Source organism: Rhinopithecus roxellana, chromosome 17 (assembly GCF_007565055.1).
Source record: "Rhinopithecus roxellana isolate Shanxi Qingling chromosome 17, ASM756505v1, whole genome shotgun sequence".
NCBI classification, from domain to species: Eukaryota; Metazoa; Chordata; class Mammalia; order Primates; family Cercopithecidae; genus Rhinopithecus; species Rhinopithecus roxellana.
This window is the reverse complement of record NC_044565.1, coordinates 47,397,136-47,416,711: the sequence shown is the minus strand read 5'-3', so window position 1 is coordinate 47,416,711 and position 19,576 is coordinate 47,397,136. Positions and strand designations below refer to the sequence as shown.

The following is a 19,576-nucleotide window of genomic DNA, read 5'->3' as shown; positions in this document are numbered from 1 at the left end:
AGGCATGGTGGCTCATGCCTGTAATCCCAGTACTTTGGGAGGCCAAGACAGGTGGATCACGAGGTCAGGAGATTGAGACCATCCTGGCTAACATGGTGAAACCCCATCTGTATTAATAACCCAAAAAAATTAGTCGGGCGTGAGCCAAGATTATGCCACTGCACTCCGGCCTGGGCAACGGAGCAAGACTGCATCTCAAAAAAAAAAAAAAAGTCAGGAAACAGCAGATGCTGGTGAGGGTGTGGAGAAATAGGAATGCTTTTACACTGTTGGTGGGAGTGTGAATGAGTTCAGTCATTGTGGAAGACAGTGTGGTGATTTCTCAAGGATCTAGAACCGGAAATACCAGTTGACCCAGCAGTCCCATTACTGGGTATATACCCAAAGGATTGTAAATCATTCTGCTGTAAAGATACATGCACAGATACGTTTCTTGTAGCACTATTTACAATAGCAAAGACTTGGAACCAACCAAAATGCCCATCACTGATAGACTGGATAAAGAAAATGTGGCATATATACACCATGGAATACTACGCAGCCATAAAGAAGAATAAGTTCATGTCCTTTGCAGGGACATGGATAAAACTGGAAGCCATAATTCTTAGCAAACTAACACAGGAACAGAAAACCAAAAACAATATGTTCTCACTCGTAAGTGGGAGTTGAACAGTGAGAACACATGGACACAGGGAGGGGAACATCACACACCAGGGCCCATCATGGGGTGAGGGGCAAGGGGAGGGAAAGCATTAGAACAAATACCTAATGCATGTGGGCTAAAAACCTAGATGACAGGTTGATAGGTGCAGCAGAGCACCATGGCACATGTATACCTATGTAACAAACCTGCAGGTTCTGCACATATATCCCAGAACTTAAAGTAAAATTTCTAAAAAAGAAAAATTTTTTTTAACTTTAAAAAATGTAGACATTGACAGCTACAAATTTCCCTTTAAGCACTGATTTAGCTGCATCCCGCAGGTTTTGATATGTTGTGTCTTCCTTTTCATTCATCTTGAAGTATTTTCTAATTTTGCTTTGTACTTCTTGTCTGACCCATTGGTTATTTAGTACTGTGTTGCTTAATTTTTACATATTTGTGAATTTAGCAAATTGTTTTCTGTTATTAGTTTCAGTTTCATTCCATTATGTTTAAAAAACATAAGACAAGGAAACTTGTAGAGTTTCAGTCTTTTTAAACTTATCGAGGCTTGTTTTATGGCCTCACCTATGATCTGTCCTGGAAAATATTCCATGTGTACTTGAGAAAAATGTATATTCTGCTGTTGTTGGGTGAAGTATTCTCTAACAACTTATATGTTTGTTAAGTCTAGTTTGTATATAGTGTTCTAAATCTTCTACCCTTGTCCCTCAGTATCCATGGGAGATTGGTTCCAGGAACCCTTTCAAATACTAAACTCCACAGATGCTCAAGTCCCTTATATAAAATGGTGTACTATTTTCATATCACCTATGTACATCCTCCTCCTGTATACTTTAATACAATGTAAATGCTATGTAAATAGTTGTTAAACTTTACTGGCTAGGGAATAATGACAAATCTGTGTATGTTCAGTACAAATGCAACCATGCTTTTTGTTTAATTTCCAAATTTTTTTGTATTTGTGGTCACTTGAATCCATTGATGCAGAATCCCTAGAGTATTAGTCTGTTTTCACACTGCTATGAAGAACTACCTGAGACCGAGTAATTTATAAAGGAAAGAGGTTTAATTGACTCATAGTTCTACATAGCTGGGGAGGCCTCAGGAAACTTACAGTCATGGCAGAAAGTAAAGGGGAAGCAAGGCACATCTTACATAGCAGCAGCAGTGGGCAGGGAGGGTCGACTGCCAAGCACTTTTAAGCCATCAGGTCTTCTGAGAACTCACTATCATGAGAACAGCCTGGGGGAAACCACCCCCATGATCCAATCACCTCCCACCAGGTCTCTCCCTCAACATGTTGGGATTACAATTTGAGAAGAGATTTAGATGGGGACACAGAGCCAAACTGTATCACCTAGATACAGAGGGCCATCTGTATTTCCTTGTTGATCTTCTGGTTAGATGTTCTATCCAAATTGAAAGTGGGGTTTGAAGTCTCTGACAACTGTTGTTGAACTATGTATTTCCCCCCAATGCAGAGACCAGCGCGGTCAGGGAGACCCTAACCCAGGGGCACTAGAGAAATTAAAGACACACACACAGAAATGTAGCGGTGTGAAGTGGGGAATCAGGGATCTCACAGCCTTCAGAGCTGAGAGCCCCAAACAGAGATTTACTCACGTATTTATTGACAGCAAATCAGTCATTAGCATTGTTTCTATAGAATTAAATTAACAAAAAGTATCCCTTATGGGAAATGAAGGGATGGGCCGAATTAAATGAATAGGTTGGGCTAGTTAACTGCAGCAGAAACACGCTCTTAAGACACAGTTCACTCATGCTAATTGTGGCCTAAGAATGCCTTTAAGTGGTTTTCCGCCCTGGGCTGGCCCAGGTGTTCCTTGCCCTTATTCCCGTAAACCCACAACCTTCCAGCTTGGGCATTAGGGCCATTACGGACATGTCACAGTGCTGCAGAAATTTTGTTTATGGCCAGTTTTGGGGCCAGTTTATGGCCAGGTTTTGGGGGGCTTGCTCCCAACACCCCAATTTTTTCAACCTTTCATTGCACATTCTTTGAAGCTCTGTTGTTAGCTGTGTATATGTTTACAAGTGTTATAACTTTTGAGTTGACCCTTTTATCATGGTAAAATGTCCCTCTTTATCTCTGGTAGCATGTTACATTTTAAAGTCTATTTTGTCATTGTTAGTATAACTACTCTAGCTTTATTATGGTTGCTATTTGCATAACACAGCGTATCTTATTTGATTTATGATTTTTCAACTTCACAATGGTACAAAATTATTCTGTTTTTCATTTTCAGTACAGTAGTCAATAAATTGCATGATATTCAACACTTTACTATAAAATAGGCTTTGTATTAGATTATTTTGCCCAACTGTAGGCTAATGTAAATGTTCTGAGCATGTTTAAGGTAGGTGAGGCTAAGCTATGATGTTTGATAGGTTAGATGTATTAAATGCATTTTTTTACGTATTAGTCCATTCTCACACTACTATAAACAAATACCTGATACTGGGTAATTTGTAAGGAAAAGAGGTTTAATTGGCTCAGAGTTCTGCAGGCTGTACAGGAAGCATACCAGCTTCTGCTTCTAGGGAGGCCTCAGGAAACTTAAAATTATAGCAGGAGGTGAAGGGGAAGCAGGCACATCTTACATGGCTGGAGCAGGAGGAAGAGATACAGGAAGGAGGTGCCACACACTTAAACTACCAGATCTCACTAGAACTCTATCACAAAAACAGCACCAGGGGGATGTGCTAAGCCATTCATGAGAAACCGCCCCCATGATCCAATCACTTCCTACCAGGCTCTATCTCCAGCATTGGGGATTGCATTTCAGTATGAGATTTGGGTGGGGACATAGATCCAAAGCATATCAACTTCTATATTTTCAACGTATCATGGGTTTTTCAGGACATAACACCATTGTAAGTTGAGGAGCATCTGTGTATCTTTTTCCATTCTTTTACTTCCAATCTGTTTTTATCTTTGAATCTGAAGTGTATTTCCTATAGATAGCATATAGTTGGATATTGTTTTTTAATCCACTGTGACTCTGCCTTTTTTTCCCTTTCTTTTTTTCTTTCTGCCTTTTCTTTGAATTGTTTAGTCACATTTATTGTAGTTTGTTGTGTAGTTGGGTTTACATCTGCCATTGTGCTCTTTGTGTTTTGTATATCTTGTGTCTTTTCTGTTCCACCATTCCTCCTTAATTTTTTTCTTTTGCATTGAGTAGATTTTACTTTATTTTTAAAGTCAGGTCTTGCCCTGTTTCCTAGGCTGGAGTGCAGTGGCCTGATCATGGCTCTCTGTAGCCTTGAACTCCTGGGCTGAAGGGATCCTTCCTCCTGAGCCTCAGGCCTCAAGTAGCTGGGACTACAGGTGTCTGCCACCATGTCTGGCTAAGTGTGTGGGATTTTTTTTGTTTTGTTTTGCTTTTTTTTTTTTTCCAATTTTATTTTTAGAAACAGGGTCTTGCTTTTATGTTGCCTAGGCTGGTCTCAAACTCCTGGCCTCAAGTGATCTTCCTGCCTCAGCCTCGCAAGTGACTGGGATTATAGATGTGAACCACCATGCCCAGCTGCATTGAGTACAATTTTTCTATTATAACATTTTAATTTCTTTACTGATACTTTCACTTTTTGAAAGTTATTCTCTTAATGCTGACTCTAGAGCTTACCACATACATTTCATCAGAATTTACTTCTGATTTATACTAACAAAATTCAATGAGATATAGAATTGTTACTTGTATATAGCTCTATTTAATCTTCCTCCTTTATGTACTGTTGTTTTACAATTATATGTTCGTTATAAACCCACAAATACATTTTTATAATTTTTACTTTATATAATTTTATGTCAATTGTGGAAACAGAAAAGAAATGAGAAAGTATATATTGGTAAAATTTTTAATGTTTACTTTCTTATTTACCATTTATGGTTTTCTTCATTTGTTCCTGTACATTTAGGTTACCATCTGCTGTCATTTCCTTTGTCCAGTACAACTCTGCTCTCATCCACCTCCTTTGTGCTGTTGTCATATATAATACATGTTTACATCTTAAAGCCTAAACAATGTAATTATATAAAATTGATTTATAACATTGCTTTTTAAATTAATTGAGAGATTAAATACATACATTAATACTGTCTTATGTAATTAAATAATTACCTTTATCTTTGTTCTTTGTGTTTTTGGTGGGTTCTCATTTCTATCTGGGTTTACTTGCTTTCAACCTGAAGAATGTTCTTTGGTATTTTTTATAAGGTGGGTCTAGTAGCAATAAATTATCTGTTTATATTTATCTGGTAATGCTTGTATTTCATCTTCACTTTTGGAAGATAATTTGCTGGATAGAAACTTCTTCTTTTTTTTTTTTTTTTCTTTTTTAGAGACAGTCTCGCTCTGTTGCCCAGGCTGGAGTACAGTGGTGCGATCTCAGCTCACTGCAGCCTCCATCTCCTGGGTTTAAGTGATTCTTCTGCCTCAGCCTCCTGAGTAGCTGGGATTACAGGCACACGCCACCATACCCAGCTTTCTTTTTTTTTTTTCTTAAATAGAGATGGGGTTTCACTATGTTGGCCAGGCTGGTCTCAAACTCCGGACCTCAGGTGATCCATCCACTCGGCCTCTAGAATTGCTGGGATTATAGGCATGAGTCACCACACCAGGCCAAGATAGAAAATTCCTGGTTGAGAGTCTTTTTCTTTCAGAACTTTGAATATGTTATCCACTGTCTTCTGACCTCCATTACTTCTGATGAGAAGTCTACTGTTTATCTTATTGGGGTTCTCTTGTACATGATCAGTTGTTTTTCTCTTGCTTTCAAGATTTTCTCCTTGTCATTAACATTTAATGTTTTTACCATGATGTTTCTGAGTGTTAGTATCTTTGTGTTTATCCTACTTGGAGTTCTTTGGGCCTCTTGGATGTGCAGTTTAATGTTTTCCAGGAAATATCAGAAGTTTTCAGCCATTATTGAAGTATTTCCTAAATGGTGGTAAAACTATATAACATGAGGATCAGTCTACATTCTTAAATATTTTTAAGTGTACAATACAATAGCAAAACGCTGTATAGCAGATCTCTAGAACTTTCTCAAAACCTTGCATGACTGAAACCCTATACCCACTGAATAGCAACTCCCCATTTCTCCCTCTCCCCAACCCCTGGCAACCACCATTGCACTTTTTGTTTCTATGGGTGTGACTGTTTTAGATACCTCATATAAGTGGAACTATGCAGTATTCATCCTTCTATGACTGTCTTATTTCACTTAGCATAATGTCCTCAAAGTTCATTTATGTAGTTGCATATGATATTTTTTTCTACAATATTTTATGGCTGAATATTTCATTGTATGGATATACCAGATTTTCTTTGTACCTCCATCTGTTGATGGACATCTAGGTTGTTTCCACCTCTTGGCTATTGTGAATAATGCTGCAGTGAACATGGGAGCACAAACCTATCTTCAAGATTCTGACATTGGCTAGCTGTGGTGGGTCATGCCTGTAATCCCAACACTTTGGGAGGCCAAGGTGGGTGCACAAGGTCAAGAGATCAAGACCATCCTGGCCAACATGGTGAAACCCTGTCTCTACTAAAAATACAAAAATTAGCTGGGCATGGTGGCATGTGCCTGTAATCCCAGCTACCCAGGAGGCTGAGGCAGGAGAATTGCTTGAACCTGGGAGGTGGAGGTTGCAGTGAGCCAGGATCACACCACTGCCCTCTAGCCTGGTGACAGAACAAGACTTCATCTCAAAAGAAAAAAGAAAAAGGATTCTGATATCAATTCTTTTGGATAGTTACCCAAAAGTGGGATTACTGAATCATATGATGGTTCTATTTTTAATTTTTAAAGAAACTTCTATATTGTTTTGCATGACTGCACCATTTTACATTTCTACCAACACATCATCATCAACACTTGTTATTTTTCAGGCTTTTAAAAAGTAATAGCGGCCGGGCACGGTGGCTCAAGCCTGTAATCCCAGCACTTTGGGAGGCCGAGATGGGCGGATCACGAGGTCAGGAGATCGAGACCATCCTGGCTAACACGGCGAAACCCCGTCTCTACTAAAAACTACAAAAAACTAGCCGGGCGAGGTGGCGGCGCCTGTAGTCCCAGCTACTCGGGAGGCTGAGACAGGAGAATGGCGTAAACCCGGGAGGCGGAGCTTGCGGTGAGCTGAGATCCGGCCACAGCACTCCAGCCTGGGTGACAGAGCGAGACTCCATCTCAAAAAAAATAATAATAATAATAATAGCCATTCTAATGTGTGTAGTGACACCTCTTTGTGGTTTTCATTTGCATTTTCCTGATGATGTTGAGCATCTTTTCATATATTAATACCTGTTGACCATTTATGTGTCATCTTTGAGAAAAAAACTTGGCCCATCTTTTTTTAAATGGGGTCTTGCTCTGTTGCCCAAGCTAGAGTACAGTGGTGCCATCATAGCTCACTGCATTCTTGACCTCCTCTGCACAATAAATATCTTTATTTCTCACAGTTCTTAAGGCTGGAAGTCCAAGATTAGGGTGCAAGCATGATCAGGTTCTAATGACGGCCCCTTCTGAATTGCAACCTCTTGCTATATCCTCACATGGCAGAGGGAGCAAAGGTCTCTGGGGTCTCTTTTATAAGAGCACTAATCCCAATTATGAGGGACCTGCCTGCATAATCACTTCCCAAAGGTCCCACCTCCCAACACCATCACCTTGTGATTCAACATATGATTTTTGTTGTCTGTTTTGAGAGAATCTCACTGTTGTCCAAGCTAGAGTACAGTGGCGAGATCATAGCTCACTGAAGCCTCAAACTCCCAAATTCAAGCAATCCTCCTTCCTCAGCCTCCCAGGTAGCTGGGACTACAGGCATGTGCCACCACACCTGGCCTGGGCCTTGTTTAATGGGAGGTTTTTGATTACTGCTTCAGTCTCCTTGTTTTGTTTTGTTTTTTTTTTTTTTTGGTTTTTTTTTTGTTGTTGTTGTTTGTTTGTTTTTGTTTTTTGAGACAGAGTCTCGCTCTGCCGCCCAGGCTGGAGTGCAGTGGCCGGATCTCAGCTCACTGCAAGCTCCGCCTCCCGGGTTCATGCCATTCTCCTGCCTCAGCCTCCCGAGTAGCTGGGACTACAGGCGCCCGCCACCTCGCCCGGCTAGTTTTTTGTATTTTTTAGTAGAGACGGGGTTTCACGGTGTTACCCAGGATGGTCTCGATCTCCTGACCTCGTGATCCGCCCGTCTCGGCCTCCCAAAGTGCTGGGATTACAGGCTTGAGCCACCGCGCCCAGCCCAGTCTCCTTGTTTTAGGTATAGGTCTACTCAGACTTTCTATTTATTCATGAATCAGTCTTGGTAGGTTGTATATTTCTGAGATTTCATCCATTTCTTCTACATTGTCCAATTTGTTGGCATGTAATTGTTCACAGCAGTATCTTACAATCTTTTAATTTCTGTGGCATCAGTTGTCTCTTTCATTTCTGATTTTGAGTTTTCTCTCTTTTATTCTTAATTAATCTAGCTACAAAGTTTATCCATTTTATTTTCAAAAAACCGTTTTGTTGTTTTTTCTATTGTTTTTCTATTCTATTGTTTTCTACAGATTGTATTTATGTCTACTCTAATCTCAATTATTTCCTTCCTTCTCACTTTGGGGTTAGTTTGTTCACCTCTACTTCCTTGAAGTATAAAATTGGGATTATTTTGGATCTTTTAAAATGGAGGCATTTATTGCTATAAAATTCCCTTTTAGTACTGCCTTTGCTTCATCTCATAAGTTTTGGTATGTTGCATTTTTCACTCGCGTCCCTGTGAAGAGACCACCAAACAAGCATTGTGTGAGCAATAAAGCGGTTTATTTCACCTGGGTGCAGGCAGGCTGAGTCCGAAAAGAAAGTCAGCAAAGGGAGATAGAGGTGGGCTGTTTTATAGGATTTGGGTAGGTAAAGGAAAATGATAGACAAAGGGGGTTGTTTTCTGGTGGCCAGGGGCAGGGATCACAGGGTGCTCAGCGGGGGAGCTTTTGAGCCAGGATGAGCCAGGAGAAGGAATTTCACAAGGTAATGTCATCAGTTAAGGCAGGAACGGGCCATTTTCACTTCTTTTGTGGTGGAATGTCATCAGTTAAGGCAGGAACAGGCCATCTGGATGTGTACGTGCAGGTCACAGGGGATATGATGGCTTAGCTTGGGTTCAGAGGCCTGACAGCATTTCCATGTTTATTTTCAGATACATTCTAAACTCTTTTGATTAGTTCTGTGAACCCAGAAAACCTGAGACAGGTCTCTGGTAATTTAGAAAGTTGATTTTGCCAAGGTTGAGGATGTGCTGTGACACAGCCTGAGGAGGTCCTGACAACATTTGCCCATGGTGGTCGGGGCACAGCTTGGTTTTATGCATTTTAGGGAAACATGACACATCAATAATATATGTAAGAAGTACATCTGTTCGGCCTGGGAAGGTGGGACAACTTGAAGCAAAGGCAGGAAGACTTGAAGTGGGGAGGGAGCTTCCAGATCACAGATAGGTGAGACACAAATAGTTACTTTCTTTTGAGTTTCTGATTAGCCTTTCCAAAGGAGGCAATCAGATATGCATCTACCTCAATGAGCAGAGGGATAATTTTGAATAGAATGGGAAGCAGGTTTGCCCTAAGCAGTTTCCAGCTTGAGTTTTCCTTAGTGATTTTGGGGGCCCAAGATATTTTCCTTTCGGAGTTCTTTGACCATTGGTGGTTCATATATTTTCTTCTGCACCTTCTCTGTCTCCTCTCCTGGTTCCTCTATTGTGTGTGTATAGATGTGCTTAAAGGTATTCCACACTTGCCTGAGGCTCCATTCATTTTTTAAAATTCTTTTTTCTCGCAGTTTATCTTCAAGTTTATTGATTCTTCTGCCCATTCAAATCTATTGTTGGCCCCACAAATTAATTTTTATTTCAGATTATTGTACTTTTCAACTTCAGAATTTCCATTTAGTTGCTTTTGAAATAATTTTTGTCTTTATTGATATTCTGTACTCGATGAGACATTGTCTTCATACCTAATTTTACTTCAGTCAGCATGGTTCATTGAGTTTTTGGAACATATTTATCATAGCTCCTTTGAAATCTTAAATCTGACTTCTGGCTTCTCTCACAGGCAGTTTGTGTTCTTGCATTTTTCCTGTGTTATGGGTCACATTTTATTGTTATTTATTTATGTATTTATTTGCGTGTCTCCTGCTTTTTTTGAAAACAGACATTTTAGGTAATATAGGAATTCTGGTTACTGGTTCCCCTCCCCCTTCTCTAGAGCTTGTTTTTGTTGTTTGCTAGTTTATGTGTTTTATGACTTAGTGAAACTATTTCAGTGGCATACATTTTCTTCACCATATGGAACCTAGAGCATAATCAGAGTCATCCTGCAATGATAACCTTTTTGGCACAACTCTCTGTCTCTCTCCCTGATCTGCCTGTGAAGCTATCTACTTCAGATGGTATTACATCGTTCCCATTAGGGTCCACTAATTGCAGGCAGATTGCTCTGGTGTTTTTGACAGTGCCCTAGGGCAGTGGTTCCCAACCTTTTTGGCACCTGGGACCAGTTTTATGGAAGTCAGTTTTTCCATGGATTAGGTGAGAAGGGATGGTTCTGGGATGAAACTGTTTCACCTCAGATTATCTAGCAATAGCTTCTCATAAGGAGCACGCAACCTAGATCCCTTGCATCTGCAGTTGACAACAGGGTTCGTGCTCCTATGAGAATCCAGTGCTGTGACTGATCGGCCAGGATGCAGAGCTCAGGGAGTAATGCTCGTTCACTCACCCACTGCTCACCTCCTGCGGTGCAGCCCAGTTCCTAACAGGCCACAGATCAAAACCGGTCCATGGCTTAGGGGTTGGGGACCCCTACCCGAGGACATGAATTGCTCAGCAGTCTGATCCAATTAAATTTGGGCAGGAGTATTGTTTAAAGTCCATCTTTGAGGTTTATTCTGACTCCAGAAGCTGTCTCTTTCCCTAGTTCTCTCTGATAAACCAGCTGACCTGTGGTTTAGTGTCTTATTAATTTAAAGAGCTATTTTTGAGAGTTACCCTAGACTTGAACCTCCCCTATGCTCTGTTTCAAATAAAGTCAGTTCTTTAAGGAAGAGCTTGAGAATTCTCTGATGGACTGCCTCTCCTCCTAGGCAAACTCTCGGAGCCACTTCCTTGGGCAGTGAGTGAGGCAGTATTCTATGGTCTTCCCATTGTGGGACCTCTGCCTATGAGCAAGCTGGGGCCAGAGCAGTCAGGTCCCAAATAGTCTTGGCCTGCTATGCCTCTGCCCTTGGAGAGAAGCTGAATGGAGGATGGGAGCCCTTGTCCTGTCAGCCTCATTCACTGGAATTTAGCCTCTTTAACTTGGAGTTGGAGGGGATGAAAACTGCTGGAGGCCTATCCTCCTGGTGAGATATGGTAAGCTTTCATTGGAAACTGAGGGGAGAGGGAGCCCCTTCTTGGCCACATCTGCCTAGAGTGGACCATCTGTTGTACTGAGCTGGGGGTGAGGGAGGGGGTGGAGCAGGTTGTGATTCAAATGCCACAAACTCTCCAGGAAGGAGGCTGGTGGGGAGAAGAGAGAGGGAAGTGAGAGAGAGGATGGAGGAGAAGAGGGGGAGAACAAAACGAGGAATTCTATGTACTCTCTCTATTCTTACCAAATTGTGGTCGAATTTCTTGCAAAAATATTTCTTCCTCTGCTGTTTTCCCTCAGGGCAATTGCTAGAGACTTTAAATGGTTGTTTGGTTTGTTTTTTTCTTTTTAAATAGTTCTTGCTTTGTTTAGCAAGAAGTGAATCCACTGAATTCCAGTTTATACTGTTATCCTGGAAGTGGAATTTTCAAGCTTTTATTTCTCAATAATATTTCTGGTGGATGTAGAATTCTAGCATGGCAGTTGTTTTCTTCAAAATTAAAAAATGTCCTTTTTTCTGTTGTTTTCCACCTCTAAAATCACAAAGTCAGCTTTCAGTCTTATTGTTACCTTGAAGATAACATGTCTTTTTCCTCGTGCTGTTTTTTGATATTTTTTTCCTCAGGTATTCAGTAGTTTGGACTGTGTTATACCCAGGTGTGGTTTTCTTTGTATCTTAGGATTCCCAGAGCTTCTTGAATATGTGGTGATATGGTATGACTCTGTGTTCCTACCCAAATCTCATCTTGAATTGTACTCTCATAATTCCCATGTGTTGTGGGAGGGACCAGGTGGGAGATAATTGAATCATGGAGCGGTTTCTCCCATACTGTTCTTGTGGTAGTGAATAAATCTCACAAGATCTGATGGTTTGATAAGGGGAAGCTCATTTCACTTAATTCTCATTCTGTCTCTTGTCTGCTGCAATGTAAGACCTGCCTTTCGCTTTCTGCCATAATTATGAGACCTCCCCAGCCATTTTGCTAAGGCTGTCTCAAACTCCTGGACTCAGGCAATCCACCTGCCTCAGCCTTCCAAACAGCTGGGATTACAGGCTTGAGTCACATGCCTGGCTGATTTGTTTTGTTTTTGTATTTAGAGATGGGGTCTTGCTATGTTGCCCAGGCTGGCCTCTAACTCCTGGTTGCAAGCCATCCTCTTGCCTGAGTCTCTTGAGTAGCTGGGGCTATAGATGTGTGCCACTACACCCAGCTCTCATTTTTAGTTTCAATTTTATTTTATTTTCTTCTTTTCTTTCCTTCTTTCCTTTTTTTTTTTTTGATGGAGAACTCTCACTCTGTCACCCAAGCTGGAGTGCAGTGGCACAATCTTGGCTTACTGCAACCTCCACCTCCCAGATTCAAGCAATTCTCCTGCCTCAGCTTCCCAAGTAACTGGGATTACTGGTGCCTGCCACCATAGCTTTCATTTTCTGCAGGTGAATCATTTTTAGTTTCCTGATTAGTCACTTTGGCCAGTTTTGTTGTTGTGTTCTCATTCTCTCTTTTATTTGCATTCTTGTCTGAAGATTTGTTCCTTCTTCATTTTTTGGGCTTCATTCCCACTTTTGCAGAAGCAGTTAGTTTAGCTAACGGCCTCACCAATCTCCTCCTGGGCTCTTCTTCCTTCCCTGCCCTTTCAGCTGAGCTGACCCTCCTCTTGGGCATCTTGGTAGCAGGGAGGGCATGTGGCAGGTGCCTGTGGGATGCAGTTTGCCAAGAGCCCTCCTGAAGCTGGGCTGCCTACTGTTGCTCCATACACTGCCCACGCCACTGGGACCCCTGTGGGTTTGTTTCTATCATGTATTTTCTCTCTTGATCTCTTATTTTTTCTTTCTTTTTTTTCCCCACATGCTTTCTGATACTTGAGTGGTGTGTGTGTTGTGTGTTTGAGATGGGATTTCTCTATGCTTACCAGGCTGGTCTGGAATGTCTAGGCTCAAGCAATTCTCCCACCTCAGCCTCCCAAGTCTCTGGGATTAAGGGCATGCACCACTGTGCCAGCTCTGAGTGTTAATTATTATAGATAAAAAGGCATAGAGGCTCTGTGTGATATCCTCTTGAGAGGATTAAGTCTCCTTTTGACAGGAAGATAACATGCCATTGGATCACCTTATCAAAGATTGGTCCTAGGCTTTATTAAGGCTGGTAGAAAAAAAAAGTCCTACTCATTGGTCACCTTTGAGGAAAGCTAGGAAACTGATTCGTCACTCTGAAAACTGGTAAATAAAAGAATCGAGCATTCTGCCTTTACTAGATGTATTGTACATCTAGTATTAGGTACAATACTAGAAAGGCAGGATACCCAATTGATGACAAGAAGTTTAACTTCATGGAAATTTTGGCTAAAAAACCAAGGAATGACAGAACTGAAACATCACTATTTCACAGTCCCAAATTTGAAAGTGAATCTAGATAATGACCATTAAGTATGTTAGCATCACATGAAAAAATACAACCAGATGTTTTATACCTCTTGATAGAAAAATATATCACTTATGAAGTTTCTTGTTTGTTTGTTTTTGTCCTAAAAAACCTGAACCTAAGATATTAACTAAATAATCTAAATACAGAAATGATTGACGCTACTACCACATCCTTCTCCCTACCCTGCACTAAGAATACCTAACAGCAAGGCATCGTATATTTAGGGCAAAACCCAGGAAATTGCCTCAAAAGAAACCAAAGCTGAGCAAAGACAGCTCAGTTTTTAGTATTTAGGGTTGCTGTGACCTTATAATCACCTCACTCAAGTACCTTTCCAGTTAACAAGTACACTCATACACAGAGGTCCCAAGCATCTTTTTATTGTCTCATTTGAAAATACACACAGCCGACCAGTCATGGTGGCTCACACCTGTACTCCCAGCACTTTGGGAGGCCAAGGTGGGTGAATCACATGTGGTCAGGAGTTCAAGACCAGCCTGACCAACATGGAGAACCCCTGTCTCTACTAAAAATACAAAATTAGCCAGGCATGGTGGTGTATGCCTGTAATCCCAGCTACTCGGGAGGCTGAGGCAGGAGGATCACTTGAACCCAGGAGGATCACTTGAACCCAGGAGGCAGAGGTTGTGGTGAGCCAAGATAGTGCCATTGCACTCCAGCCTGGGCAACAAGAGCAAAAAAACTCCATCTCAGGGGAAAAAAAGAGAGAAAGAAAGAAAGAAAATACACACAGCCAACCAAGGATCACCAGATGTCTGAGGGAAATGGCAACATGAACTTTAGTGTGAGATGTTGGTTCTTGTCTTACGGATGACTCTGTCTTGTGGTTTCTCATTTTGTTCACATTTATTTTGTCTCCTCCCCAGCAAAATAACACCTAATAGAATCATCTTTTAGACTTTAGTCCTGAGAGTATCTTGAGGACTCAACTCCTCAGATACCTCAGAAATTTTTCTTCCTAAATTCAGGATGTTTATCTTCTAGGACACTGTTTGTAGGTTTTAGAGTAAATTATGAAGTTTGTTTTTTTCTTTTCATATTCTGAATGGCAAAATCAGTCCCTCTGTAGTACCGTGAGTAGTTCATGGAAATCTATTAAGATTACTTAGTCCTATTTTATTTTATTTTTTTATTTATTTTATTGTATTTTATTATTTTATTTTTTCAGACAGAGTCTTACTCTGTCACCCAGGCTAGAGTGCAGTGGCACAATCTTGACTTACTGCAACCTCCACCTCCTGAGTTAACACTATTCTCCTGCCTCAGCCTCCCAAGTAGCTGGGATTAGAAGCACCCACCACCATGACCAGCTAAATTTTGGATTTTTAGTAGAGATGTGGTTTTGCCATGTTGGCCATGCTGGTCTGGAACTCCTGACCTCAGGTGATCCACCCACCTTGGCCTCCCAAAGTGCTGGGATTACAAGCGTGATCCACTGCACCCAGCCATATTTAGCCCAATTTTAGAGCTCATCCAGTTAGTATTTTTAGCTCAGTCTCCCTATTCAAGCAGTGCAGTCTCAAGGAGCATCCCGTTATAACTAATGATAAACACCATTTGGAAAAGGGAGATTCCATTGTTATTTTGTGGTATCTCAACACAGGGCTGTCCTCTTACTGTTGTGACCTCAGTTATCCTTCCCACAGTCTTTGTATCTATGTGACTTAGTGCTTGTTTTTTTGTTTGCTTAGTTGGTTGGTTTTGGATTTTTATTTTTAATAAGCTTGCTTTCATTGGGTCTCAGAATTCAGTTTTATAGTTTTCACAAATTTTTGGACACTTTTGTTCACTGGAAATGTGTGACTTGGGACTGTTGTGTATACTTGGCCTGAGTAGGTTGCTGCTTTTCTCTGTTTTTCCTGATTTGCTTCTGTGAAACCAAGTTGTCCAGATCAAATAGTTTTTTTTCATCATCTATTGCACTGATGTACACCTCATTCATTATGAGTCATTTATCATTTATTTTCAACAAATATTTGAATATGCTATGTGTAAGCCATAAGAAGATACCTTGTTTACAAAGTATGCAGCAATGACATGAATAGTGGAGGCAACCTCCAATTCCTCCTTCCTGATAACCCTCCTCAAATCCTTTCTCAGATCTTGCCTTTCCTACTCCATATGTTCCTGGTCAGCCTAGTTGCAGATTTAAGCCTTTGACCTTGGGCATATTACCTTCCTTCTTCCTTTCCACACCAGTGTTCATTGCTTTACCAGCATGCTTCTCTTCTTCCTCTTCCCAAGGGGGTCATATTTGTTGCTTTTTTTAAATTTGCATTCTGAGTATCAGTATTATCCTACAAGATACTTGTTTGATATAAATATTCCTGCTTATTCTCTAATTCTTCCTCCCATAGTAAAATGCAAGTGTTTCACTTTTTTTTTTTTTTTCATTCTTTCAGGCTATGATTCTATGATTGAAAAAGAGGAATTGATTCCAAAGCAGGAAATTTCTGAAGAATTGGAATCCCAGAGAGCAAAATCAGAAGATCATGTAAGGAATATTTTTAAGGAAACTGAAGAGATGAATAAAACTGAGGGAAAGTTAGAGAATCGCTGGAGAAAATATGCAGTAGAAGGAGTTAAGAACTCCTTCTCCCAGAAGAACAATTTCAGAGCAATTACTATGAGATGTGTGAAAACCCTCTCTAGAGAGAATGGCCACGAGTTCAATGCTGTTGGAGAAAACTGCATTACAGACTCAAATCTTGACAAACATGTTAGAGTGTGTATAGAGAAGAGTCTTCATCCAAGTGTGTCAAATGTAGAAAACTTGAAACAACATGGGGACCTCACTAACCTCCAGAGTTTCCAATTAGGAGAAAGAGCCTGTCAGACAGATGTGCTAGTGAAAGTACCCAGACAGATTTCAGTTCTTAGTGAGAATCAGAGGATGAACAATCCAGACAGACCGTTTGAGTGTACTGGGCATGGAAAACCTTTCAATCAGAACACAGCTTTTAACCAGCACCAGAGAATTCATAGTGGAGAGAAGCCCTATGAGTGCAATGAATGTGGAAAAGCTTTTAGTCAGCCCTCTATCCTCAGTAAACATCAGAGAATCCACAATGGTAAGAAACCCTACACATGTGAGGATTGTGGCAAATCTTTCAGTGCTCACTCTTACTTTATTCAGCACTGTAAAATTCACACTGGACAAAAACCCTATGAGTGTATTAAATGTGGGAAAGCTTTTAGTACACATTCATCTTACATTCAACATCTAAAAATTCATACAGGAGAGAAACCTCATGAGTGTAATCAGTGTGGAAAAGCCTTTAGTCATAGTTCTAATCTAATTCATCATCAGAGAATTCATAGTGGAGAGAAACCTTACGAGTGCAGAGAATGTGGGAAAGCCTTCAACAGACAATCACACCTTATTCAGCATCAGAGAATTCATTCTGGAGAGAAACCTTATGACTGTGAGGAGTGTGGCAAAGCCTTCGGTACACGATTATCTCTCATTCAGCATCAGAGAATCCATACAGGAGAAAAGCCCTATGAATGTAATGAGTGTGGAAAATCCTTTAGCCTGAACCGAACTCTTACTGTCCATCAGAGAATTCACACAGGAGAGAAACCTTATAGGTGTAATGAATGTGGGAAATCCTTTAGTCAATACTCACAAGTTATTCAACATAAGAGAATTCACACTGGAGAGAAACCGTATATCTGCAATGACTGTGGAAAATCATTTGGTGCTCGTCTATCCCTTATCCAGCATCAGATAGTTCACACTGGAGAGAAACCTTATGGTTGTAGTGTGTGTGGGAAAACCTTTAGTCAAAAGGGACATCTTATTCAGCATCAGCGAATTCACACAGGAGAGAAACCCTATGAATGTAGTGAGTGTGGAAAAGCTTTCAGCCAGAGTTTTAATCTTATTCACCATCAAAGAACACACAATGGCGAGAAGCCCTATGAATGTAATGAATGTGATAAAGCCTTCAGTGTGCTTTCTTCCCTTGTTCAACATCAGAGAATACATAATGGAAAGAAACCCTATGAGTGTCACAAATGTGGGAAGGCCTTTAGCCAGGGGTCACACCTTATTCAACATCAGAGGAGTCATACTGGTGAGAAACCCTATGAGTGTAATGAGTGTGGGAAAACATTTGGACAGATATCCACCCTAATTAAGCATAAGAGAACACACAATGGAGAGAAGCCCTATGAGTGCAGTGACTGTGGGAAGGCCTTCAGCCAGAGTGCACACCTTATCCGCCATCGAAGAATTCACACTGGAGAGAATCCCTATGAGTGCAGTGACTGTGGGAAGGCCTTCAATATTCGCTCCTCTCTCATTCAGCATCACAGAATTCATACTGGTGAGAAACCTTATGAATGTAGTGAGTGTGGCAAGGCGTTCAGTCAGCATTCACAATTTACCCAACATCAGAGAATTCACACTGGAGAGAAACCCTATGTATGCACTGAATGTGGAAAATGCTTCCGACAAAGGTCTCACCTTACTCGACATCAGAGAATTCACAGTAGGGAGCGACCTTATACATGTAATCAATGTGGAAAAACCTTCAGTCAGAGAATAACTCTTAGTAGTCATGAGAAAATCCACACAATTCACATTAGAGAGCAAACCTATGAATGTAGTAAGTGTGGGGAACTCTAGTGCACAGTCATCTTTCATTCAACATTGTATGGTTCACAATGGAGAGTAACTGATTATAAATTCTTCACAGTTATACGAGAATCATGCTGGTGAGAAATGAGTCACTTTATGGTTTTCCTTTTGGAGATTCAATTCTTAAGGGATTTCACTCTCCCAGTAAGCTGCTTACTAAAGTCAGGCTGCTGAAGTGTATAGCGACAGTCCCACAATAGCACACCTTGTTTCAGATTCACAGGATGGGCCCCCTTGAGCCCTGTAGATATGTGAAACTTAATTATTTAGATGCATTTCATAGCACCAGACCTTAAGGTACAGTTAGGTATTTCACTTGAGACCACTTGCTTTTCTTTTCTTTTCTTTTTTTTTTTTTTTTTTTTTTTTTGTATCATTTATTTCAACTTCAGAGAAAGTAGTTGAGATCCTTGCACTTCCAAGTGTGATGGAACCAGGCTGGGGTTTCTTTGTTTGTTTGGGCCCCTTCAAAATGTTTTTATTTTGTGATAAAGAGTATGGTACCTTAAGCTTCAGAAGTATTATTTTTCAACATCAGATAATTCACAGGGAAGAGAAACATGATTATAAGCAAAAGTTGTTAAGAAATAAAGTGAGTCTTTGTGTAGATTAAAATAGTTGAGACCTTGCTAAAAAGTCAAATAACACTGTACTCCACCTCCAGGTTTCCAAGAGTTAAGATGCTGCCAGCAAGGAGCTTGCAGTCTTGTAGCTGGCCCAATATATCCAACTAATTCAAAATGGGAAATTGTACATTTTACTGTAGAAGACTATGTGCTCGCAAACGAGACGTTCCCGATAAGTCCTGCTCTTGCAAACGAAGCAGGACGTTCCTTCCCTGCGAACAGGGAGAACAAAGGAGCCAGCTGCAAACAGCAGACCCTGGGGGCTGGTTTATGTGTAAACATCTTGAAAATCCAGAAAGGGAAAGGTCAGAAAAACAAAAATGTGTCTTGTGACTTGGCAACATTCCACAAATGACTGTATAAAATAAAGCAGAGTGTGTCGTTCGGGGTGGCTGCCATGTTTGTCTCGTCCTGTGTTGTCTTGTGTGTTCATTCCTTTGTTTAGGAAACACGTGGACCCCAATATCTGGTGCAGCGAGCAGGATCCGTGGCTCCATGAGAGCAAGGAACCGGAGGGGGAACACCCCGGGCAGGTAAATAAATGAAGGGGGACCCACAGGAAAATTATGGGGAATTCCACCTCTCTGGCCTCTGAATATTTGCAGTTACTCCAGGGATTGTTGATGTCTATAGGAGTAGAAGTAAAAGAAAAGACTTTGAAGTGATTGTTTGTCCATGTTCAACAACATTTTTACTGGTTTCAATATCAAACCAAAGTGCAGTTAAATCGAAAGGAATGGTTACAAGGGGTTAAAGTCCTGCATCGAGCTCATCAGCGA

At 40.8% G+C, this 19,576-nt stretch overlaps 1 protein-coding gene across 1 annotated transcript in view; it reads left to right on the top strand.

Moving 5' to 3' along the window:
* The window catches only part of LOC104671643 (zinc finger protein 252-like), a 38,605-nt gene extending 19,410 nt beyond the window's left edge, over window positions 1-19,195 (top strand). The window contains 2 exon segments of the mRNA XM_010375171.2: window positions 15,929-18,155; window positions 18,157-19,195. Of these exon segments, the coding sequence (XP_010373473.2) occupies window positions 15,929-18,155; window positions 18,157-18,208 (2,279 nt within the window). The 3' untranslated portion in view covers window positions 18,209-19,195.
* Window positions 19,196-19,576: the final 381 nt, after the last annotated feature.